At 50.4% G+C, this 25,707-nt stretch overlaps 1 protein-coding gene across 2 annotated transcripts in view; it reads right to left on the bottom strand.

The window, feature by feature from the left end:
* Positions 1–25,285, bottom strand: part of SLC6A5 (solute carrier family 6 member 5) — a 44,390-nt gene extending 19,105 nt beyond the window's left edge. The window contains exons 1-9 of one of the 2 annotated variants that reach the window (XM_006094785.3): positions 25,008–25,285; positions 23,141–23,665; positions 20,357–20,495; positions 17,738–17,869; positions 17,227–17,400; positions 11,575–11,716; positions 9,057–9,189; positions 3,410–3,544; positions 1,638–1,741 (exon numbers count right to left, since the gene is read on the bottom strand). In XM_006094785.3, the coding sequence (XP_006094847.1) occupies positions 1,638–1,741; positions 3,410–3,544; positions 9,057–9,189; positions 11,575–11,716; positions 17,227–17,400; positions 17,738–17,869; positions 20,357–20,495; positions 23,141–23,665; positions 25,008–25,010 (1,487 nt within the window). In that variant the 5' untranslated portion in view covers positions 25,011–25,285. The remainder of the gene's footprint in view (positions 1–1,637; positions 1,742–3,409; positions 3,545–9,056; positions 9,190–11,574; positions 11,717–17,226; positions 17,401–17,737; positions 17,870–20,356; positions 20,496–23,140; positions 23,666–25,007) is intronic. The other variant, XM_023758903.1, reaches the window with a different exon arrangement.
* Between the last annotated feature and the right edge of the window lie 422 nt (positions 25,286–25,707).

Genomic DNA, 25,707 nt, shown 5'->3' on the forward strand with positions numbered 1-25,707 from the left:
CAGCATCAGCTCCAATCCCACTGCTCCTGCCCCATGTCCCTGTCACTTATTCCCACTCATCCCCACCGCTAGCTGTCCTTGCTACCTGCAAACATTTCCTCCTGCCTACACCTGTTGAAATTTGGCCCAGTCTAGATCTCATTCCTGTGAGGCCGTCCCAACCATCCTAGGCCACAGCTTAACTACTAGTATAGTCGTTTCTTCTGGGTTCACAAAATATCCCATACTTTATTAAAAACTAGAGGCCCAGTGCATGAAATTCATGCACAGTGGGGAGGAGGGGGATCCTTCAGCCCAGCCTGCACCCTCTCGCAATCCCAGACATCCCTCTCACAATCCCGGACCACTGGCTTCTAACCGCTCGCTGCCTGCCTGCCTGATTGCCCCTAACCACTCTGCCTGCCTGCCTCATCACCCCTAACCACCTCTGCCTCAGCCCCCGCCGCCAAGGCTTCGTCCAGAAGAACATCCTGTCTAATTAGCATATTATGTTTTTATTATTATAGATAATAATAATGGCAATTGCCATTTAGTGAGCACCTACTATGTGCACAACATTGCTCTGAAAACTTTGCATACATCATCTCTTACCACTCAACAAAATATAATTGAATTTTATAGATGAGACAGCAAAGGCTCAGAGAAGTGGCGTACCTTGCCCACATCTTGGAGTTTTAGTAAATGGTGAAGCAAACTTAAATTCTATCTGACTCCAAGATACATCTTTCTCTCCATCCTTCCTTCCTCCCTTCTTTCCTCCCTTCCGCCCCTTCTCCCTCCCTCCCTCCCTTTCTTCTTCTACCTCTCCCTCCCTCACTTCTTTTCTCCCTTCTATTCTTTCTTGTTTCCTCCTCCTTTCTTTCTTCCTTTTTCCCTTTTTGTATCAGCTCCCCAAGAGAATAGGCCTTATTTTCCTATTGCTTGTCATAACATGTCTAACTTTCAATATCATCTCCTGAAAGAACTGGTCAGGCTCTCTCGGGGTCTTTGGGTTCCACAGCATCCCTAACATCACACTATCCAAACGTCACCGTCCTTGACTCCCCTGAGGATCTTGCGTGGATCTGTAGGTTCCTGGGCTGCCCACCTCCAGACATTCTGATGAATAGATCTGGGAGGGGAACTCAACGTTTGCATTTTTTTTGGTCAGCTTTACTGAAGTACAGGTGACAGATAAAATTGTATTATATTTAAAGTGTACATGATGATATGTAGACATCGTGACAGGATCCCTACCATTGAGTTAATTAACACACCTATCACCAAGGTGCTCTTTTCTTATAGGGTCTCTAGAAAAACATCTGTAGAGTGACTGAATGACCAGACTTCACCAGTGACTCCCATACGACTGGACCCAGGGACTGGGCTGCTGATGGAACAACCATCCCAGGACACGGCTCCCTGCACACAACCTACAGAGGGGCTCGGCTCCATCCCAGGTGCCAGGGTCAGCAGTGCAGTCGGGGTGCAGGCCACCGGAAGCCAGCAGCCAGGCCTGAGCAGGGTTCACCTGTGCCAAGGCAACTCTCTGGCTCTACTAAGGTGCAGGGTGAGGGTGTGGCCTCAGTCCATTTTCTGTCCCCAGACCCTATTCCCCCTCGCCAGCTGCCACTGGGACTTGAAAGGCTACAACGTACCTGTAGCAGTTGTTGTGGAATTTGTTGTAAGAAGAGAGCGTGATCAGGCCTCCCCAGGCAGCAGATAAAGAGAAGAAAATCTGAGTGGCAGCGTCTTTCCACACCTAGCAGGCAAAAGGGGAGAGGGGTCAAGGTCACTGAGAGCGGCTGACCCAGGCAGGGGAGTCTGCCAGGCCCCTGGCCTCACCCCTGCCCCAGGCAAAGGCGGTCAGAGATGAGATAAATTTGGCATTGATGCAATGAGAAATATCCTTTGTGCCAGATGCCAAAAAGGCAGTGAATTACCTGGCAGATTTCAGCTCCATTCTAACCAAAGGAGAGGAACTCAATAAACTACGTACACATTTCATCTTCCATTTCCTACCATGGAAAACTCTACAGAAGAGAGAGCCCCTTCTTTAGCTGCAATCACTCTCAAAAAGCAATTTGCAACAGCAAGATATGTTGGTGGATCCAAAATATCAACCTTTTAAAATTAACATTTCTACAGATTACAACTGCTATTAAAAATCTGAAATTCTATGGCCCCCTTTTGTAGCAAAGCTGCCTCTGCCACAGCGGAGGGGGTTTTATAAGCCACGTGCTTCTTGAACTTGGCTGACATCGCCTCTGTTCTCTTGGTGATTTCTCTTAATTGTCCCCATAAAACTCCAGAAGGCCACTCAAGAGTGTGAGCTGGAGATTTATATGACTCATATGATGGACCTGCCATCATTTTTGTAAATTAAATCCGGTTTTAAAATTGTGCTTAAAATATGCAAAGAGAAAGTTCAAAGCTGTGGTTTTATTTAAAGGCCGCTAAAGAACCACCTCCCAGCATCAAGGGGATATGCAACTAGAAGAGTATAATCATAGTATTTAGTGTCCGGCCAAGGGTGTGAAAATCAAGTGTGATGTGGGACTTCTGGGGTTTCCGTACTTTTAAAGAGTGAGGGTGCCTATCTCTACCCCTTTCCTCACCCCTTTGTGCTACCTGGAATGCTGCTATGATGGCTGGAGCTCTGGCAGCCACATGGAAGCTATTCCCTAAAGATGGGGAGGCAGAAAGACAGGAGTTTGGGCCCCTGAAGACACCTGCAGCTACCCAGCCAGTGCTTGGCTATCTACCACTGGGCTGCTTCAGCGCATGCAAGTGAAGTCAACTCTTACCTGGGGGTTTCTGTTATGTGCAAACTCAATCCTAGCTATGTGTTCTTAACATATTCTGGAAAAGCACATATTTCTTTAAGGTGAGAAAACTCACTTCTTATTACACAGACACCCCTCTTTTGGAGGTTTGTTCTGGGAATTTTAGAGTAAGAGGTGCCTGTGCAGAATATGCAAAGAGAAAGTGCAAGCGTGTGCTAGCCCTGTGGCATGTGCTGGAAGTATTCAAATGCGTCTGGGCCCTTTAAAATAGAATTGTCTAAGTGCTATTATTTTCCAACCAGCAAAACTCCATCTCCAACGCACTATAATTAGCAACAGATAAGTGGTGTGAGGTGGCCCAAAGCTATTAAGGGGATTTCATTCTTCATTCTGGCCTCTGCTGCTACCCCAAATGTAGGACAACCATTCCCGGAATCTGAAAAACCCCAGTTGCCCACTTCTCATTAAAGATTTCCTGAGTGCGTACCATTCCCAGATTAGCAGGACTTTGTAAAGGGGACAGTGAGATGCCCTGTGGGAGGAGGTCTGACCCCTTCTGTCAAAGAGTGTCTCAGCGTGGGTCCCCTCACCATGTGCAGTCCCCCCAGCCCCCATGCACGTCATAAATGAAACTGTAAGCCCACCGTGGCATCCGTGAGCTTCTCCCACTTCGGTGTGATGAAGTACCAGATCCCATCGCCAGCTCCGGGCAGGGTGACCCCTCGGATGAGCAGGATCACAAGCACGACATACGGGAACGTGGCCGTGAAGTACACCACCTGGAAAAGCCATGCAACAGAGGGCTGGGTGGGGCGGGCCTGCAGCGGGTGCCTGAGGAGCGTCAGCAGAGGCAGAGTGGGATCTGCCCCCTGGACACGGGTGTCCAATGGGGAGGGCATCGGGTAGTTTCCCCAAACTCTGCTAAGGCTGGGGACACGGGGAAGGCACTGGGACCAAAGGTGATCCAGAGTGAGTCAGCCCCCAGTGAGTATGGCTATGGGAGATCTCACCCCACCCAGCAGCTGAGTGGACAGCTGCCTCCCTAACTCCTACCCTACCCTCTGCTTGAGGCCCCAGATTCCACCATTAGAGATTAATCCTTTTAGCTTAAGCTTCCCATCCTTGTTCTTAGACGCCCTATCAGGTGAAAGACCCTGATCTGACGATCAGACACATGTAGTTCAAATGGAATAGCATCCCTGGCGATGCTATTCTGAGGAGCCATGAGAGCCTGGACAAGCTACTGAGCCTCCTGAATCTCAGTTTCCGCCTCTGTAATAGGGACAAGGGCATCTTTTTAAAAAAATAAGTAATTGTGAGGACCAAATGAACCTAGCATAGTGTCTGATTTATAATAGATGGTCATTAAATACAACTAAGTTCAATGAGCGTTTACTGAGAGCCTACATGAGCCGGGCACTATGCCAGACATTAGATGCATGAGGATCCAGGGACTCATGACCTGGAAGACTCAGAGACAGCGTCTGAATAATGGGCTAAACCATACGCCCAGGACATGGTGATGTCCGGGGAGGGCACGGTGTTCAACCTGGGAGTTTACTAAAAGGTTCATGGAGATGATGCAGGAGCTGGATCTGAGAGGCCAGTGAGGCGAGGAGAGGGGGGAAGGCAAAGGAAGTGAGTGGGCAAGCAGATGTTTGAGGGCAAAGCTCTAATCATTGTTAGGACAAAATAAAAGGTTGAGGCTAAGAATGATGAAGAACTCCTATGTTCTTGCTTCCCATTAATGCCCCTCCATGGACCATGTGATCACTCCACCTCACAGGAGGCCTTGAATAGCAGCTGAAGGATGTTCCCAGATTCTGGAGGAGAGGGAGGGGCCAGAGTCAAGAAGCATTTGAGAAGTAATATGAGCAGAACTTGGGGGCTGTGGTTGGATAAGGATGGGGATGCGTGGGAGGTACTTTCCTTCCTTATCTGTCAATCAAACCTGGGGATGGAGGAAGGGCCTGGGATCAGGACTTGGTAGACTAGAGAAGAGCAGGTGTGAGACAGGTTCTACAGTCCCACAGGCCTAAGTTCAAATCCCAGCTCCTTCACTTATGAGCTGGGCCACCTGGAGAAATGACTTAACCTCTCTGAGTCTCGGTTTCCACACCTGCAAGTGGTGATAACAGCAGCACATTCCTCACTGGGCTGCAGGAAGAGTACAATGGGACAATCCATTCCAAGTGGCACAGGCCTGGGGGCCCTGGAAATAGAAGTGCCACTTGGTCTTGCCTGGGTCTTACCAGTCTTGATAACACTGACAACCTTCAGCTCACAGGCCAGTTGCAACCCAAACATGCATTAAAAAACACCAGGAAGGATGAGGTTAAGCTCCCATCCTGGCCCATCAAACCTTCTCTGATCCATGGGGTGGGCATGTACAGCCGCTGAGTGAGCACTGTTGGCTCAGAGCCACTCCAGTCCCACCTGCACCTTCCATCCTGGGCACCTGCCCTGGGAGGGAGACAGAGACCCCACCGTGCACTGGCTGCACAGGCTCTCAGGCCTGGCGAGGGGGCTCCAGGATGGCAGGGACTGGCAGACACTGGGATCTCAGGGATGAGGACTGATTTGGGAACTTGCAGGGAATGGGTTGGGGGGGGTGAGATTAAGACATAACTCTTGGGATCATTTCATTAAGCATGTGGGGTAAACACAACAAAGACCCCTTCCCTCAAATAGCTTACATTCCAGATGGGGAGACTGGCAACCAGTAGTAATCATAACATCATTCGCGGCGTGTTAGAAGGTGATGTGTGGAAAAGGGAAAAGTAGAGCAAAGCAAAGGGGGTGGGACATGCAGGGGAGGCCTCATTGAAAAGCCCAGATTTGAAGGACATGAGAGTGAGACACTGGCATCTGGAAGAACACTGGAGCCTGGAACAGCTGGAGAGGCCCTAAGAAGGGCTGCACCTGACCCAGGAACAGCCAGGAGGCCAGAGTGGCTGGGGCAGAGCGCAGCAGGAGAGGCAGGCAGAGGGCAGAGGGCAGGGGTGCGGGAGGGGCAGGTCCTGCAGAGCTTTTTCTCGGTGGGGAATGGGAGCTGCAGTAGGAATTAGGGCAGAGGAGTGAGGTGCTCTAACACTGGAACTACACCCAGTGGCTAGGTGGCTAGATGGGAATACACTGCAGGCACCAGGGCAGAAGCAGGGGCCGCTGTTGGAGGCCATGGCTGCAATCCAGGCAGGGGAGGGTGATGGTTCCAGCCAGGGTGTTTCGCAGGAGCTAGGAGAAATGCTTTGCAGGACGAGCCAACAGGATTTTTTGACCCATTTACTAATAATGTGGAATGAGGGGTGGGAAGCGGGGAGGCAAAGATGACCCCAAAATTTTTGGCCTCAGCAACTGAAAGAGTGGTGTTGCCATTAGCAGAAATGGGGCAGGATGCAGGTTAAGGAAAATGAGTTGTTTCTTCCTTCAAACCCAGTTACTCATCAAGGCCAACCTCTTTCGCTCTGGCTAGAACAGGGATGGGCTGGTCTCCTTTCTCTGCACAGCTACCTCTCCTAACAGGGGCCTCTTCCCTCCCTCCCCTCCATTCATGCCCCCCCACTCACCCTCCACAGAAGTTGCCCCTCCATTCTGCCCAGAAGCTCAGGGGTTGCTAGGGGCTTGGGGGATGCAGGCCTCCCTCCGATTCCTGCCAAACCTGCTTCTCTCCTTCCTCTTAAGGAAGCCCTTCTACACAGAAGTTGTTATGAAACGAAAGGTATCTGACATCTCAGGGGAAGACTGCCTGCCCCAGGCTGCCCAGGCTGTCCCGCCAGCTGTCAGATGGGGCTGGGAGAGGAGATGCTACAGGGTGGGGCAGGATCCTGACCAGTCTGACCGCCCCACCCCACCAAGACAGCAGGGGTCACCTCCTGACCACATGGGCTGGTGGGGAGTGAGGATGGAGGAGACAAAGGAGAGGACATGACCCAGACAGCAGGCGGCAGGAAGAAAACCCCAAGGCTGGTACCCGTCTAACCGGCAGAGACAACTCTTCCCATGTCACTACTGGAGACTGTACAAACATGACCCCCTCTGTGGACCGGCTATTAGTAGTCCCATTTGCTCAAGAGGAAACTGAGGCTCAGGTTCTGTCTCGAAAGGGGTTAAATATCTCACTCAAGGTCTCCCAGCTGGAGCCAAGATACAAACTTGAAGCTTTCTAACTCCTATGTTCTTCTTTCCCATTAATGCCCCTCCATGGACCACATGATCAGAAATATATGAGGCAGGGCCAGGGTTAGGAAGAAGCAAGGCAAGTGAGGTGCTGAGAGTCCAACATTTAAGGAGGCACCCACTCTCAGGGTCCAACTGGCACCTGCAGGAACCTGAGAGTGAGAGCTGCCTTAAATTTCACACCGTAAGCACTTGCTTGCCTCACCCCGGTCTGGGCCCATGGTGTGTGGGAGGATGCGATCACTCTGTGGATCGTGATCTTGCTGAACTAAAAGGGCCCACAGTTTGGCTTATAAATCCTGGGCACGCCTAAGTGTGAGTCGGGTGTGCGTGGGGGCTTTGTGCCCATTGGTCCCCTGTGCCAGGGCAGCTTCAGGATGCACCTGTTTCAGAAAGTACTGTCAGAGGAATTAAACTTGAACTATAATGAATTACACTTGGCAGGAGTGACAATGACTGGTTGGTCTGAGCCTGCTGGTCCGACACCTGACACTGGCCGCAGCCTCCTCACTGAGGAGCCCTGAACAGGTGGTCAGGTGGTCAGGTGAGGCCCCACCAGCCTGGGCTAAGTAATTAGTTAGCTCCTGAGGAGAAGGACATCACTGCCTAGAGATGGCAGTGTTCATGGAATTTCAGTCACAAAGGAGCTCGGGCTGCATTTGACCTTCAGGCTGCCTGTTGGTCACTCCTGCCTCTGGAATTCTAGCTGCTCAAAAGGGAGTGTGAGCCCTGGCTCAGCGGTGGCCCAGGTGGTTGAGCTGTGTCCCATGCACCAAAAGGTCACTGGTTAGATTAACAGACAGGGCACATGCCCAGGTTGCAGGCTCGATCCCCAGTAGGGGGCGCATGCAGGACGCAGTCAATCAATGTTTCTCATCCATCCACGTTTCTCCCTCTCCCTCTCCCTCTCCCTCTCCCTCTCCCTCTCCCTCTCCCTCTCCCTCTCCCTCTCCCTCTCCCTCTCCCTTCCTCTATCTCTAAAATCAATAAAAATATATTTTTAAAAAATAAAAGGAAGAGTGAGATCTCATAGGAAGCAATGAGCCAGTCTTGTCTCCAGGACACTGAACAAGAGGAACTGAGCTTATTTCCCTGCAGGAGGAGGACATCGCTGCTTAGAAATGGCAGTGGAATTTGAGTCACAAAGGAGCCCGGGATAATAAGAGGCCTCAGCCACCATTATTCACCCAGGCTTCCAAACCACGCTCCATGATTAACGTCTGCACGCTCCAGGGCAGTGTCATCATTTTTGGTGGTATTCCTCATTTTAAGAAAACTAATCATCAATTCCTAGTTGGCAACCTTTCTCAATGAAGTAGATCTAAAAGAAAAATCTGCTCAAAAAACCCATACAATCTACCACCAAGGGCTACATTCTAAATTGAGGGAGGCAGTGGCTATAAAGCCGTCCTAAACCATCACAAAGAACAGTGTGACACTCTGGCTGTACCCAGCGTGTCCTGAGGGTCCAGACTCCTTGTCTTCATGCCCTGAGCTTGGGGTGGGAATCCCATCACCTCCAAAGGGCCAGCCGAGCGACGGCTCAGCAAGTCGCCAAGTATCTGCTCAACCCAGATCCCACTGCGGGACTGTCAGTGTTGGTGCTGGGGCACATGGGGCACATGGGTTGGGGTTGGAAGAAAGGCATGAAAGGCTGAGAGTGTGGTGGTTGGGGTTGAGAAGAAAGGATCTCTTCACAATTTTTATCTTTTTCTAGCATCTTGGTAGCAGCAGTCACAGCCTGGCAGCCAGACCAAGAGGCAAAAGGCCAGCAGCACTCATCTAGTTCAGGAGGGTGACTGAGCCATGTCAGGGAGGGCCACCCGCTGAACAGAGTGGCAGCCCCAACAGAAAGGAAGGAAACTAACCGTAGTGCCCCCAGGAACTCTGTGCACATCTGTCTCATTTAAGCCTTAAAAAGCCCTAAACGCAGGTGTTATTATCCCATTTCACAGACAGGAGTGAAGTCACTCCCGAGGCCCACAGCTGCCCGGGGCCAGAATCTAAACAGCACCCACCTCTCGGGATTCTCTTTCCAGTGCCCTTTAACCTGCCCATGACACAATCACCCCTGGGTGTCCCAGAGCTTTCTCGTAGGTAAACTCAGTTTCTTACTTTTCCTGAAGACTTGATTCCTTTTGCCAGAGACGCATACACAATGACCCAAGCCAGGAATAGGCAGAAGGCTAGCGGCCACCTGATCTCCCCAGGATATTCGATCCCCGCAGAAATCTTCAGCACAAAGTACCTGTGAGTGGGCAAGAGAAAGGAGGGAGGGTGAGAGTCTACTGGATCTAATCTCCCAACAGAGCCAGCAGCTTCAAGCCAACTCAGCAACCTCACCTCCCATCAGGGACCTGACCAGATCGGGTTGTGAGGGATTCTCTGACCCGGGCTGTCTGCAGAGACCAATGGGATCGACCCTATTGTTATTATGTGCTGGGAAGGCCCCGTATGGCCCCGGGCAGGCTCCATACAAGACTATGTCAGCTCCACTGTCACCATGAGATGCCCCAAGAGAAGGGCAGCAAATCCCACGGCATTCAGGGGTCCCAGCACAGCCCCCGCACGGCCTTACCAAGGGTGATGTCTTTACAGAAGGCCACATCACAAACAGAAACTCTAAACTGTCCAGAATGGCTTTGGTGTGTTTTCTCTGTTGTTCTACTCTTTTATGAGAATGCATTCCAATAGTGTTTGCCTAGATTTAAATGTAAAAATCAGTCCAGGGTCTGTGTGTGCTGAAGAAGTCACCACCTGCCTGGAGACCCCACGTCCCTGGCAGTAGCTGGGAGCCTGGCCAAAGGTGAGCAAACAGCTTCCCTCCTGGGGATAGGAGGCAGCTATAGGACAGTGAGTTCTAATAAGAGTCGAACCATCCCTGCAACTCCGAAGCAATCCTGTCACGCCTCCTGGATGAAGGGCAGGGTTGGTGGTTTTCTGTGACCTGAACAAAGGCCCAGCCAGAACCCAGAGTCTACGGGACTGCAGACATGACAGCCCAGAGCTTTCTGAAGGCAGCAGCACCGCCCCCCACGTCCCCCCAGTCAGCTAGTGAGTGATCACCTGATAGGCTGTTTTGCAAGGCCTGGCCACACTTTTCTGAACAGGGGTGGCCATGCTCTGGGGTGACAGAGCCTGTTTGTCTCAACGTCTGAGGCAACCTGGGCTCAAGCGCTTAGGGGAAGTGACCAAGGGCGGAAGTGAACTGGGCTCCCAGACCTTCCCTGAGCAATGAAAGGACCTCCCCATGTTCAAGGGTAAAGCACTTAATTCCACTGCACCTCGGCCACCTCAAATACTCCACCCTTTAAAAAGGGCTCTTGGATGAAGCTCCTAATAACATTTCCTCTTGGAAATGAAGACTGGTCCCAGAGGATTAGTGAAAACCACAGAAAGCTGATTCACAAATATTTAACAACACACTCAACCCCGTGGATTATGTGGTCAGACCTCCTCTAACCACCAGTCAGACTCATTTTCTCAGTGCTCAGGGTGGGTCCACGCATACCCTCACTGCTCCTATATCATCTTCAAAGGGATTATTTCATCTCTCAGCCTCACTCCCCCTTCTGTCTGCAGGGACAACCATGTCCCCTCTGAGTCTGCACAGAAGAGAAATCTGACACAGAAATTGACGGCAACCAGACAACTAGTAGAGATGTTAGTGACCACTTTTTATCACAACCCAGGGCCCCACTGATACTGCATTTTATTTTATTTTATTTTATTTTATTTTATTTTAGTTTGCTAACATTTAAAGTGGGAGACACGTAACAATTCGAATTTTACCTCCGACTTCACCTGTAACATGTAAGCTTAGCTGCACTGCCCACACTCCCACAGACAGGGATGTGAGGCCGAGCACCAGCAGCCGCCCTTGCTCTTGGCTGACATCCTCTCCAGGTGGCCACAGTCCCCACTCCTCTCTATCATCCTGCTCATCTGTACTTCGCTCATTAGCCTGGCGAGCAGGCAAACGCCAAGGCCCTGAGCACACGAGTGGACAACTCCCAACTGGAGGCCTAACTAGAGAACATTCTTCATGTACCTTCTGCTGGGACTCTGCCTACACTGACCTCCCTTGCGAAATAACTCCATGAACTTGACTAAACCGTCCTGTGGGGGCCGAGGATTTTCCAGTGTCCCTGGACGTCAATCCTCAGCGTCTCTCAATACTGATGTAGAAAGTACAAAACTGGGTGAAACTGTTCTTTAAAAATGATTTCGTTTCTTTACATCCTTGACCATGACTTGGTTTCTGACGTTTGCCTCTCTTTCCTTCTCAAATGCAGAAGAAAAAAACAACAACAACTAGTCAACAGAAGGTCTGCTTAGATCACAATGCGTGCAGGTTTTGCAAAGTGTTTGTCACAACATCGTGAATTATAGCAGCAGGGATTCTGTCCCCACCAGCACTCTGCCAACTCTCACCTCCAGGCCCAGAGGCACAACAATCTGCTCTCAGAAGCCAAACCGGGGACTGTCTCTTCCTCACCGATCACTTGAATAGGCAGGGAGGGTGCAGAGGGAGGCAACCCACCCCTCGGGCCCCCACACCTCCTCCTTCTGCAAGTCGAGGGTTCATGAACTCACTGGGCTTCTCTTAGAAAGTAACACAGAGCCATCTTACTTGAAGTACTCTTCACTCCCGCTGACAAACGTCTTATTGGCCTGGCTGGTGAAGTTAATCATGGTCAAGTTGGGATAGGCAGTCATACAGAAGGTTGAGTTCTTGATCTGGATTTTGGGATGGTCAGTGATGACGCAGGAATCTGTAGGAGAGGACAGGATGGAAACATGGTGGCATCTATGCAGAAAATATACCCAGGGGTCTTAGCAATTGAAAACCAAAAGCCAAAAAGATTTGCCAGGTATTGAAAACTAACTTCAGGAAAGTGTTAGCTGAACCAGCCTAGATGGAGATGAACCGCAGAATTACCTTTTATGTGTCACGGACCCCAGAGCCCTGAGTCGTACAGATAACAGTGGTTCTCCTTTATAGACACTCTCCGTGCGGTACACGCTGCACTGAGCACTTCATATGCAGGCATTATCTCACTTAACGCTCACAACAGCCTATGCAGTGGGTACTATTACCACGGCTTTAAAAGGCTCAAAGAGGTTAAGTGACTCCTGAAATCATACAGCTAATGAGGAAGAGATTCGAGACTCAAACCCAGGTCCTCAGAACGCCAAAGAAAGTAAATGGCTTGCAGAGATGAATTTAATTAGACATAAGCAAACCTCCTGAAGAGCTACTGCCACAGAAGGCTTACTTACACATTCACCTTGAACCCACAGCCTGGCAGGATGAATGACACATAGTACATACATATGACATTGTTTCCTACACACCCACACAGGCTAGTGGAGGCAGCAACCATGCGGTGTGCTTGTGACAGCAGGACCTAACCTAACCCAGGGGTTCCCTGGGGATGAATTTGTTAGTGCCAAATGTCTCCTGCAAAAGCTCCTAGGGCTGAGAACCACTGCTCTTAGCATCTTCAAAATGCCTTCTTATTCACTGTTTTGTTCCTTAGTCTAATCAAATAACAGAGTTCCAGGAGGATTCGGAACTAATAACTATCAAATATCAAGGAAGCATCTGTTTCCCGCAGCAGTGACCTGAATGCAGACACTTAAAGCACCATCCACATCCCTTTTCTCTCCCTAAACACAGTATTTATCTCTTGCCCTCCTGCCCAAAAGTACATCCACCCCCTAAGACTGAAGAGATCCCTAACATGCGGGCAAATGCCAAACTGCTTGTCTCCCAAACTGCCATTGTGAAGCACAAGCACGAAGGCAGCTTCCCCGCTTCCCCCAGCGGCGTGTCTGGGTCACTGCTGCCTGCAGAACCAGGTCACGCGCTCCTGCGGCACTGCAGCAGGGCTCCCGGCAGCCTCCTGCAATATCCCTTCCCGCCGCCAGATGGCAGAAGCGTGCTTCCGCGCCGTCAGGTCGGCCCGCCGAGTCATCAGAGAGCTCTGCGGCCCAGCAACCCTGAACAAAGAGCGGCGATAATGATCACTCTAAATTGGAAGCTGTTTGAAAGGGATTCTCTTTACTCGGGCAATTATTAATAAATGAAAGCAATGAAAGGCTAGGGAGAAAAGGAGTCATTTAATTAAAGCTCTAATGAAAATTAAGCTATTCCAGAAATAGAAATGGTATTTATGTGGTTTCCGTTTTAAATGGCCCAGCTAAGCTCCTAATTTCACAGAACAGTCGCTGGTCTCACTTGGCAGGGCATGGATTATCCGTGTTCCAATACAGATACCTGGGTGGTGGAGTCCTCCTAAGGAAGAGTCTTTCTTACAAAATACTAGTACACCTTAGAGATGAGTGGCAAATGGCTTCTACCCATGGACTGGGGGAGGGCTGGCTGGGGCTGGTCTCTGGGGCTGGCGTGGGTACCTGGTCCCAGCATCTGGATGGTGAGGCAGGGCTCCTGGGCAGTAGGTCCCTAGCAATTCTGAGAAGGACCTGAGTTAAATACCTCCCTGCCATGGTTGAAGGTCACAACAGCACCGATTCATCCCTTCTCTCCTGGGACTAGCTGCCTGCTATCACAGGGTAGGGTGGTTATAGGGTTGTGAAGGAGAGGGTGAGCTTGGGAGGTTATTTGTGGAACACTGCATCGGGGAAGGAGTGGTTCTGTTTTCTCTCTCAGAGTGGCCCTTTGAGAGAGAGCCTGAGATACCCTTTGTCTGGACTCCCGACTTGTCCATCAGAGCAGTGGGGCTCTGAAGCCGCCTGTGTCTCTGCAAGTCAGACCATCATCTCCTTTCTACGTCACCCCAGGACCCCAAAGGACCAATACTACTTCTGCCTGGCCCCATAAGGGAACATGCACGTGTGTAGATAACAGAGAACAGAGAGGGGGTGCCCGCGCGCGCGCGCGCGCACACACACACACACACACATTTGCTTTTTAACAAACAAATGAAAATATTTAAAAATGAGATAAGACCTGCCCAGCTTGTCCATATGCTCCCAGGGAGTAATCAGAGCGGGAAATGTCCATTGTCTCTCTGCTGAGAGCTTGCATAGTTTTTCTGGTTTGTACCAGTCCACTAGGAGCTTAGCTGTGCAGTGTCTCTACTCTGCCTTTAAAGCTTCCTGGGTACTGTGAGCCAGACTGGAAACTCCACAAACCCAGGGGTACCCCAATTCACGTGCCCGGCCTAGTCTATGTGCTCAGCTTGCTTTAAAAAAATAACAAAACACATGCATACACATACAGAACTATAAAATAAATACATGTCCATAACAGATAATGTAGAAAAGAAAGAATGACCCCAAATTTCCAGTGAACAGATGGTGTATCATCTTCCTATATGTCTTCTATCCATGCATATTTTCTTAAGAATAATAAAAGTACACTATAAGTCTGTATCCTGTTTTTACATTTAACACAATATGGTGAGGATTTCTCCATATTTTATGAATATTCATTTTTAATGACTATAGAAAACTTCATCGTATGGATGCACTATAATTTATTGGAACCATGGAATTATCCAGTAATTACTGAATTTTTATCACATGTGTGTTTCTAATATTTTTCCAAGACTGGAAATGTGGCTGCAATGAACAATCATGTATAGTCCTTAACTGTGTCTCTGACTCAGACAAGCTTCCTTTTTACCCCATAGAACCTCAGCCACAAATAGGTAAGGAACACCTGGGCTGAGGTCACCCTGCAGGACTGAGGGAGTAGAACCTGCTGGGACTCTTCGGGGGCCCTGGCTGAGCAGAGAATCAGGAGTCATGAGACCCAAACCCTATTGCTGGCTGTACCTTGTGACTCACAGCCTGACACTCCCACTCTCTGAGCCTTCGAGTCCACTTTCTCACCTGCAAAACAGAGGTCATGTTGCCTGCCCCTTGGAACTCTTGGGCACTTATTAGGAATAGCAGGGCCATCATTTATGAAGCTACTTTGTAGATTGGGAAGCATTTAGCATGGTAGTTAGGACCAGGGTCTTGGGAGGAGGGTCCTTGGGTTCAAATCCCAGATCTACCACAGAGCTATCTCTATGACCTTGAGCTCCAGTTTTTATTACCTGTAAAGTGAAAATAATATTGGAAGCCATATGTTGGTTTATTGTTCATGTTAACATTGGTAATACGAGTAAAAGGGTTTAACATGGTGCTTGGCATGTAATAAGTGATGCTGGGTTATTATTAAGTGTTAAGGTGCAGCACAAATACTGGTGGATATTGTTAGTAGAGGAGAATGGTGTTGCTGAACTACTATCCCTCCCGGGGGACAGCTGCAGGCACCGATCACTATGACCCACATGGTCCCTGCGGGAAGTCCCCAGGGAAGCTCCCACAGACACTGAATCAAGGCAGCAGCCCTCCTCCAGCAGGCACTCCCCTGAAAAGCGACTCCCCTCCCTGGCACAATCTGGAATGAACAAGCTGGCTCTGGCATGACGTTGAGATATTTCTCCATTCCAGGCCCCACATCCTGGGAGATGCCCTTTGCCTACCATGGCCACCATCTTCAGGGAGCCATCTGGCAGCTGATTTTCAGTTGTGAATCTGGGGACAGCTGCCCAGTGGGGTTCTCTCGACAGCAGCTTTGCAGAGGTGACCACCAGGATGTGGGCAAACTGCACCCTAGTGCCTCCTACCCTTGGGTGTACCTGGGGAACCTTAACAATACAGGCTCCTAGGCTCCATCCCCAGATTATCTGAATCCATTGGTCTGGCATGGACACTAGTGACGGTTCAATTTGTTAGTTCCCCGGGTGAATTTTATTTATTGGTATATCCCAAACACCTGGAGTTGTGCCTGGTACACAGTAGGTATGCAGCTGATATGCAGCAGCTTGGGTAGAAAACCACTGCTCAAACCTAAGAATATTTCAACATGGAGATTACATAGATGAGGACACTGAGACCCAAAGAGTCTAAGAGACACTTACTCCTGCTCATACCACTAGTGAGCCCCACACCTGAGAACTGCCACAAATCCCCATCCCCATTCCTGAGCACGTCCAGGTGCACAGGGTTTGAATTTCATGGGCACACATCCCTAGTTTTAACTCTTCTCCAGTCTTACTCAAAGCCTCTGCCGGGGGAACTTGGTCAGGTAAGTATGTACATGATCATGTGTGTGAAAATACTCCAGTGTGAACGACTGTATGTGCCTGTTTCTGGGGGTGTGGGAGGGAAGGACCCACCTTTATCTCTTAAACACACCCCAAGGGTTAAATAATGTCCGAGTTCTGCAAGGGCAAAAGAGCTGATTTGGGGGCCAGCATTAAGAGCCAGTCTATAGAGATCACAGGATTCTGCCTTCAGCACAGCCCAGCTTAAGGGAAATGAAGATCGCCTGGGGAGAAGACACCACTTGTCTATGGGGCCTGTTAAAAGGACCAGACCTTGGAGGGTGACTGATAGAATTAGCACCTTCCATTTGTAGAGCTTTATACTTTTTTTTTCCAGCTGCCATCATCATATCCTTTCATTTCTTTTCTCCTTGCAGCAATCCCATGAGGTGAGCAGGATGAAGGACATTGTTGCTGTTTCTATTTTGCAAATGAGGGAAACTCAGACTCAGAGGAGAGAAGTTACGTGACACAGATACACGTGTCCTTGGGGCTGGGATGTTTTATGGACCAAGAAGACTTGCCCACGAACCAGCCTGTGTCTCCTCACACTTACTACTCACCCTTGACCCAACAAGCTAACACTTCTCCCAAGTCCTCATGTGCCCGTGGATTTCAGGTCTGAAACCCCAAGAAACACTCCCTTGTCTCCCAGGCAGAATTCCTCTCTTCTACTATTACATTGTGCACATTTCTACCAAGGGCTTTAGTTGAAGTGCCTGTTCTCATATGAGCAGTATTTTGTAAAGTGTAGACCCAGAATCACTTGTATCACTTCCCTAGACTCTAGGACCTCATTGCTTTTCAAATTGTACTATGCATACGAGTCACCTGGGGACCTTGCTAAAATGCAAATTTCCCAACCCTCCCTACCCCAAATCTAATCAGACTCTGGTGAGCCTGCAAATCTGCATTTTTTAAAAACAAACACTCCAGCTATTCCTGAGCACACAAAAATTTTATGACCCCTTTCTGGGCCATGAGCTCCTTAAATATTAGAATTAAGTATAGTTGGTGTTGTTGTTTTTTTCATCTCTGTGCCCCCAGCACCTAGCATAAGGCAGGCAAACACAATATGTGCTCAATTAATCTTCATTGAATGAATGAATGAATGAATGAATGAGTACTTCACCTAATGTAGGTATATCCAAACTTACCTAATAAAAGTCTGGTTTTATCTTTGCAGTCTGGCGTGTTCCAAGGGTTGTTGCAGGAGCCCCAGGGCAGCACAGCCACAAAGGAGGCAAACAGGTAGAAAAGTGTGTAGCAAATAATCACGTTGTAGTATATGGCTATTAGGACGGAGATGATCAGCATTGCAATGCCACAGCCTGTGGAAGCAAAATTTCCAGGGATTTACTTCATCCCAAATCCTACGGATTTCTTACAGTGGGGCCGGGTGGGGACAGGTCTTGGTTCTCTTGTACAGAGGGATACACTAGTAGTGGTGACCTGTGTGTTTACAAAGGGCATCGAGGCAATCTGCCAGGAATGGAACGTGCCAGAAGTGGTCATGGGTCATACTTTAGTGGGACCCAGAGGTGGAATTGATCAAATAAAGAAGGAAGGAGTGAGTTCTACTGATCAGCAAATCAGGTCTCCCTCCCTGTGGCCGGAGGGAGCAACGTGAGGCTGGGCGGGGGGGGGCTGAGAGGCAGGGGGACTCACCTTGAAGGGCTGGGATGGCCTTCCACACGGACACTGGCCCCTGGCTGGCAAACTGACCCAGCGACACTTCTAAGAAGAAGATGGGCAACCCAGCCAGAGCCAGCATCATCAGGTAGGGGATGAGGAAAGCACCTTGGGAAGAGAGAATGGGGAGTGAGAGCCCTGGGAGGCCAAGGCCGGGCTTGGGCCCACTTTCCCCCTCCTTTTCCAGAGAGCTTTTGATGGTCCCGCTCAACCACAGGCACCCAGGGACATTGAAGACATTTCACTCTTATAAAAAACACAAGGGTTCCCTGCAAACACACTCCTTTTCTCAATCCCCACTGGATGAGTTGCTAGGATTGTGTGCTGGATGGGTTTTAGTCTTTTTTTTTTAATTGTAGTACTTCAGTGTCCCAAAATTAAGTCCTTCCTGTGTTCCACAAGTCCATGCCTTTGACTCATTGCTGGAGTCAGATTTGGTGAAATCTCATCATCTCTACAGCACCCCCACCCTCCAAGGACTTAACATTTGGGAAGCGAGACTTTGGGAGCCCTCCTTGGCTTACAACCCAAGTTACCTGGTTACCTGCACACCTTCTACCAGCCAAGGGGGCCCGCTCTGACAGATAGGTGGCCAGGCACCCATTCCTCTCCCACCACCGCAGCCATTACAGACTTCTCAACTTCCCTCTCCACATAAGAAGTCCCTTCCATTCCTCAAGGTCAACTCAAATACCTCCTCCTCCAAGAAGTCTCCCTTGTCTCTCCTCCCAGGCCCTGAGCACTTGACAATATGTATGTGGGTATCTCATCTAGACTATGGCTTTCTTTCCCTTGGAAGATTCTGTGGGGGTTTTTTGAAGGCTTGGGGAATAGCCATGTTCTCTGAAAAGGTTTGGGCCAGGAAGCGCTGCAGCATGGGTCAGGCCAATTCCAGGACTAGTGGTGACAGAGCCCAGAACACTGTGCCCAATGGAATGAAGCTGATCTTTCCTAGGGCACTCTTTCTGTTCACCCTCCTCCCAACTTCCTGTCTGGAGGAAAGACCTTTCCTGTCAAAGAGGGGTCCCCAAGAGACTCTCCAGGCCAGGAAGGCTTGGTGGCAAGCAGCAGCACTGGGTTGCGGAGGAGTAAAATTAGGGGTCATGATGTGGTTTGTGCAATCCTCTTCTGCTCCTGGGAAGGAGGCAGTGAGCTCTCCACCCCATGCTGAGGGCTTCAGAGCCTGGGAGCCGCAGTGCGGAAAAGTGGGGCTCTTCTCCGGGGCCTGGCTGGGTGCACAGCTCAGCTCCACAGCAGCTCTGGAACCTGGGCATGTGCACTGCCCCGCAGTTTGCAGATCCCAGGCTTTGCACTTTCACTGATCAAACTGGCTTGACTAGAACTCATCCCTTTGTGATCCTGTGTACCCACTGCCCTTCCTGTCACTGAAAGCTTTATTAGAGCACCTTCCTTCCCCCAGTTCCTGCACCCTGGTCTAGGGACTCCCTGAGGAAAACAGCAGAAACCTGGAAACCCGGCTGTGGTGCCCTTATTTGAGTGGCCACACATTTTTTTTTAGTTTCCAGGGCACCCAGATTGCAAATTCTCTGTAATCCTCATAAGTACTTGTCACCTTGTCCTAATTTGGAATTGGGAGGAGGAGCATTAACATATTTTTCCCTTTCAATTGTCCTGTGGTGCAGTGTGTCCATTGTCCCTTTGCACCAAATTCCGCCTGGAGCTCATCCAAGAGACAAAAACAAAACAAAACAAAACCCAAAAAACAAACAAAAAAACAGAACAAAACAAAACTTAAGCTGCCTAACCTGATGGGGTGAGAGGCAAGTTTAACAACTGTGGGAGGGAGTTCCAGGTGCAAATTCCTATTATAACAACCAGCAGGGGGGCAGCCACTAGCCCTGGGCACCTCAACATCTAGAGGGCCAGCCAGGGTCCCTCCTTCAAGGGCACAGAGAGGTTCAGCAGATCCTAGAGGCCTGGCAGCTGGTGCTTGCTCACTGGTGTCCTCACCGTTTCAGAAATGCTTGTCTTTCAAAAGCATTTCTTCCACCCAGTTAGGGCAAATGAAAGGAAACCCACTTTGACTAAAGGATTTTGCTAGTCAAACTGTGCCGCTGGTGTCCAAGGGGATGTATGTGTGGGGATACTTCTGAGAGGGTTTTCAGAGCACAGCTCCTAGCCTCTCTCTGCTCACACCTGGTTCGCCAGCAGCCAGCGTTCAGCACCACCCAAGTGCCCATTCCCAAGGTCTCCCGTGTAGGCTGGGATTTCCAAGTCATACTCTTAAAGCATCCTGAATTTGGTGTCCAGCACCACACAGAGTCTGGACTTCCCTGCAACAATGCCCACTTGGCTCAGGACCCAGACCCCCCTCCCCGCAGAACCAGTGGGGGATCGAGGGCCCACCTCTTCCCCAAACTCTCTCCAGGTAAAAGCCTCTTGGATCCAGGGTGAAACAGTTACTGAAGCTCCTGCCCTCTGGCTTAGCCCTGTTGCCTCAGGGGATGGGGCTGGAGTGTGAGGAGGTTGTTCTGAGCCTCCCCTTGGGGCCCATCCTAGGGCTCTGGCTCCCTCCCCCAACCCCCAAGTGCCCACCCCACAGCGCCACAGGCGGAAAGACCGGAAAAGCCATACCTCCCCCGTTCTGGAAGGCCAGGTAGGGAAACCTCCAGACATTGCCCAGCCCCACTGCATACCCCACCATGGACAGGATGAAGTCCAGTTTGCTGGACCAGTTCCCTCGGGCCTTATTCTCATCCCCTTGCTCGTCCTCCTGGGGGCGGAAAAGCACATTGTCGGATAACAGCCCCAGGTTGGTCAGCAAGCAGGTCCCCTTCCATCCCCCCCACCCCTGCTGAGGGTCTTTCCCAGCAAGCAGGCCCCCACTTTTCAACCGAGGATGCATCAGCAAGCAGGACCCCAATTCCAAAGAGGGAATGCACCTACAAGCAGGAACCTCACCCCTCAACTCTACACTGAGACTCTTTCGGCAAGCAGGCTCCCAGCCCTGATCTGAGATCCACCTTAAACAACCCCTGAGCCCCTCTTGCCCAAATCCTGCAGTCAGGACACACCAGCAAGCAGCTTTCCCCAAACCTTGAACCAGTTGGTTGATGCAAGCAGGTCCCTCCATCCCCAACCCCTGACCAAGAGTTTATTAGGCAAGCAGGCCCCCAATGTCATGCCCAGAGTCTCCAGCAAGCAGGTCCCTAACCAACCCACCCCTCCCCACCCCAAACCTCTCAACACACCCCTTCCCCAGCTCTTTCTCCCTCTGGAGCTTGTGCTAAGGCCAGAGAGAGAACTGCAATGCCTGAAGCCAGCCAGAGCCCCTGCCTCCCTTTCTCTGCCAAAGCCTGCAGGCAGAATCTGCCTGGTTGGTTAATTTAGGGGAGGGGATACTTTCAGCATGGGGGTAAGGGAGATGGGCAGGAGGGAGATGTGTGGGTCAAAAAGGGGGGATAATAGAGAAGTGGATATGTAAGAGATAGGACACCTAACACCTTGAATTCTGGTCTAAATTTCACCATTAGCCAGCTATATAGTCCCCCAGGCCACTTGCTCTATCTGAGCCTCTGTGTTCCCATCTGTAAAATGAGGGGCTTAGAACAGCTATCCCCTGAGCACCTTCCAGCTCCAGCTTTGGGGCTCACCTCTGCAAACTCACACTAAGATGCTTTTTGGGGGCCATACCTGATTCTGGAATGTCTAACTACTAAACAGAAAAGCCACCTCAACTAAAACTCTGAAAATGTTCAGGACACCAGGCACCCCATAAAGCTTCTAGGATCCAGCCACTGCATGGCTTTCATCTCCTCAGTCACCTTCCACCTCTATCCTAACAACCCAGGATGTCCCACCCTGGTCCACAGGCCGAGGAGGATGAAAAAGCAGCTATCAGGAGGAGAGGAAGTGGTGGGGAGAAAGGCAGGCTGAAGTAGGTGTCAGAAAGGCAACAACAAAAAGATGGGCAGAGCCAAAAATAGGCAAATGCAGGGCTTGATCTATACTGAACATCTTTAACATCCCCCTACATTCCTCCCCACACGTACTAGCCCCACCCCCACCTCCCGTTCTTCCAGAGCTGGAAGGGTGGGCGTTCCAGCGGCTTTTGCCGCAGTGCGGAGGTTAAGAAGACACGAGAAACAAAATTCTGCCTCCATCTGGGGTTACACTGGTGGGCACATGCTGTCAGAGGCAGTTAATACACACAGACGAACACTCCAGAAGTGGCCCCCCAAAACAAGGACAGGGTGGAAGAACCAAAGTGCCTGTTCGTTTCTAATTACTCTAACAGCTGAGCTGCTGCATGGGTCTATGGATAACTGTGTGTGTGTGTGTGTGTGTGTGTGTGTGTGTGTGTGTGAGAGAGAGAGAGAGAGAGAGAGAGAGAGAGAGAGAGAGAGAGAGAGAACACGAACGAGAACAAACACTAGAGTGACTACAAACAGAAGGGCTATATAAATCCAAAATCTCATCCAGGTGGAGGTTCTGGTTTAGGCACCCACCACTGCATACATGCCTAGCCCTTGAGCCCAGGGAGGAGAGGAGATAGTGGAAAGGCAGGAGGGGACAAGCTGAAGCGGGTGGAATGGGACAGAGGAAAGAAGAGATCAGAGGAAGGAGAGAGACTGGGGGAAACTGGAAGAAGACGAAGCCTATGTGGGAGAAGGGGCCACCGGGAATAGTTGCTTATCTTTCACCCAGGATTGGGGTTTGCTCTGTGGGGTTTTTCAAGTCTCTGGTTGAGCATAAAGGATCAAATGCAGAGCTGGTTCCAGGTTTGTGGAGCCCAAAGCTTATACAATTGAGGGGGGGTCACCCATACAAAATTATGATGACAAAATTAGGTACCAGATTTTTTTCTTTTCTTTTTTTTTTAAACTTATTTTTGGAAAAGCCCTGAAACTTAACTTTCAGCAGCAGGCTCCTGTGAACCCAGCTCTCATCAAATGAGTTCTCACGTGATAAATGGTAACTCACAGTGAAAAGGCTACAAAACTTAAACGAATATTTATTTCCTCTGGGTTTTTCTTCTTTTTTTAATTAAGAAAAATAATTAAAGACCCAGTTATTGGCAAGTGAGGGTTGTATCTTCATAAGGGGGTAGGAATATATCTGCCTCAATTGCTTAATCAGGCTGTGCCCGGTTTCTGCTCCCACTGAGGCTGGGAAGGGACAGGGAGCGGCAGGTCCTAAGGTCGATCCCTCGGGCGGGGCAGGGTCACTACAGCCCTCCTGCCCTGAACTGGAGACCCCAGCGCAGTGCGAGCTTCCGAAGCCCCAAAGCTGCTGTCAGCACCCATTACCTGACACTGCCAACCAGTCTCCGCATCAGCACACGTGCACCCGCCACTGCCCGCTCCCCTCGCGCGCCTGGGGAGCAGGAGGCTGCGCGGGCGAGAGCGACCTGCTTACCTGGGCGGCAGTGGTCGCCACGCTGCCAGGCAGCACAGATGTGATTCCATCCGTGCCCAGCACCACGGTGCTCTGGCTCATATTCACCCAGCCCACGGCTGGGGTATTGTTCCGCTCCAGGGTGCCCTTGCCCACACTCACGTCCGCATCCTCCTCCGGGCCCCGAAGGGCCGGAATCTTACAATGCATCGCGTTGCCTGGCCCTGCGCCCCCAGGAGGGGCAGACGGCGCGCCATGAGTCTCGCTCAAATCCCGCAGAGCCACGGAGGGGGCTGGCGGCCTCGGCCTCGGGCAAGCCCCCAACCCCAGTCGTTCAGCCTCACAGGCTCGGGGGTCGAGGGACTGGAAAGTTTGAGCGCCGGTGGAAGCCGACCTGGGCACACTGGGCGGCGTGGCTGAGGCTGCGGGAAGGTCCTGCTCCGGGCTGGTCCTGGGCGCGCGTGAACCCTCGTGGTGGCCCAGCACCGCGGCCGCCTCCAGGCTGTTGGCTGGTTGTTTATTCATTTCCTTGGGAGCACCGCAATCCTGCACATACAACGTGAAATAGGTGCAAAAAAAAAATCAAGGCAGCTTTGAAAGTAACCTGTGTCTACATATAGAGCTATGTTCACAGCTCAGGTCCAAACACAATATCTAGGGAACAAATTGAAATCTGGATTTTTCTTTCCTTTTCCAGGAAAAACTGCAGTCCGTATTTTTCAATTTGCCTGTCTGCTCAATAACCAGATGACATAAGGAAGCTAACGTTCTCCTCCCTGACGGAGTGGAACTGAGAAAAGAGGCAGAAATGGTTTTTTGGAGCGGTAAAGGGGAGGGTGGGAATAGCCCTACAGCCATGAGCTCCCCACCCTCTTTGGATTTCACATCACGGCTGTAGGGTGCCCATGTCCCCATCGCCATTGTAGAAAGATTCTTTAATTTTCCGCCCCATTTCCTTTGTCATTCAACAATGCACATTGCCTCTTTTTTTCTCCCCATAAGCGATAGACAAGCTGCGGCCACAAAGCTGATGCCCTGGCACCTGCGAGGATTTCAGGCGAAATCGTTGGTGCGAATCCCAGTGATCCAAAATCCAGCCCTGCCCGCCAGGTAGCAAAGGCAGGGAAAGCAACAACAACCCAACAACAATGATAAACCACACTTAAAACACTGGACAGTAACCAGGTTTGTTATCTTACACAATCTACATTCACTCCCAGATTCCCAGATTCCCAGATATGTAAAAGAACATGCCAAGTGCCCGCCTCCAACCCAGAATACCTATTCACAGAAGTCTGATATCCTTCATGGACCAAAACTCATGACTAATTTTCATTTGCTTTCTCCCAATTGAGGTTCAAATTAAAAGAACTACCAGCAGTGGTTTTTCCGTCTGCTTTCTTCCTTCTCGTTATCTTTCAAGGTTTCCTAAACATTAGTACCAGTAATTACTAGTATACTGTGAGAATAACCATATTGTCTTCAGCTCATCCACACACCACTCATCGAATCTTCTTGCACAAGTGCACATAGCAGAACTCCTTAATTTGCAGCAATCTAAGTACCTTGACTCCAGCAAGCATTCTTATCTCAGCCTCTAGGACCCAGAGCCACTAGCCTCCTACGGGCATCCGATTTCAGCACCGAGGACAGTGCTAAGAATCCGCAGGGTAGGTGACCGGCCAACCTCTCAGTTCCGTACCTTCAGAAACCTCTTTTGGACCTCAGGTGATGTTCACAAGTGCAAATACTACGGCTGTGACGACTGTCCTCCCTCCTTCTTCCAAAATGTACAGAACATTTCAAAAAGAAGTATTCAAAACGAATCTGCTCCTCCTAACCCCGCAGACCCCTCTCTGAAAAGAACAACAAGAAAGCAAACACTCACCATGTCTGACACCGGCAGCAGATTGAATAGGTAGAGTGAAACCAGCTATTGACAAGACTGGGTTCGGCTCCACCAAGAGAGGCGCTTTCTATATCTCCTTAGGAAAGGCGAGGTTTGCGTCAGTGCAAAGCAAGGTGCCCTTCGTTTGACATTTTCTTGATAATACAAGTTTGATAAATCATTACCCCCATGGATTCGAGTTTTAAAGGGACAACAGCCGTGAGTACGCTGGCCCGCTGTTGTCACTCGGGAGGGAGGGGGGCTGCGTGTTCAGCGTGACTCATGTGGGTCTGATTACTAAACCGAAGCCGGCGGCAGGAGGTGACAGAAGTTTGCCTCTCCCTAATTACGGAAAACATGGGAAGGACACGTCCCACTGCACCCAAGGCGAGGCGCAGAGCGGATTGGGCTGCCGAGGTGGGCGCGAGGGAAGGAGTTAAATCACCCTCATGTTTCCGTCTTTCTCTGCTACTACATCCGTAGCTGCCTCTCCAAATCTGCAAGCAGCGGATTCCACAATATTACCCCCCAAACGATCGGGGGTCGGCTCGTAGCGCCACAGCTCTGCGATGGCTGCCGCACAGGGGTGCTGCTTGGATAAGGGTGTTGTACCCACCTGCGTGTACCCGGACTTAGATTCTCACAGCCCTACAACCAGTGTTAGAGGGATCCTGGACTTTCGCTTAAAAATTGAGGTCTA

The sequence above is a fragment of the Myotis lucifugus genome, unplaced genomic scaffold (assembly GCF_000147115.1).
Source record: "Myotis lucifugus unplaced genomic scaffold, Myoluc2.0 scaffold_143, whole genome shotgun sequence".
Classification (NCBI taxonomy): domain Eukaryota; kingdom Metazoa; phylum Chordata; class Mammalia; order Chiroptera; family Vespertilionidae; genus Myotis; species Myotis lucifugus.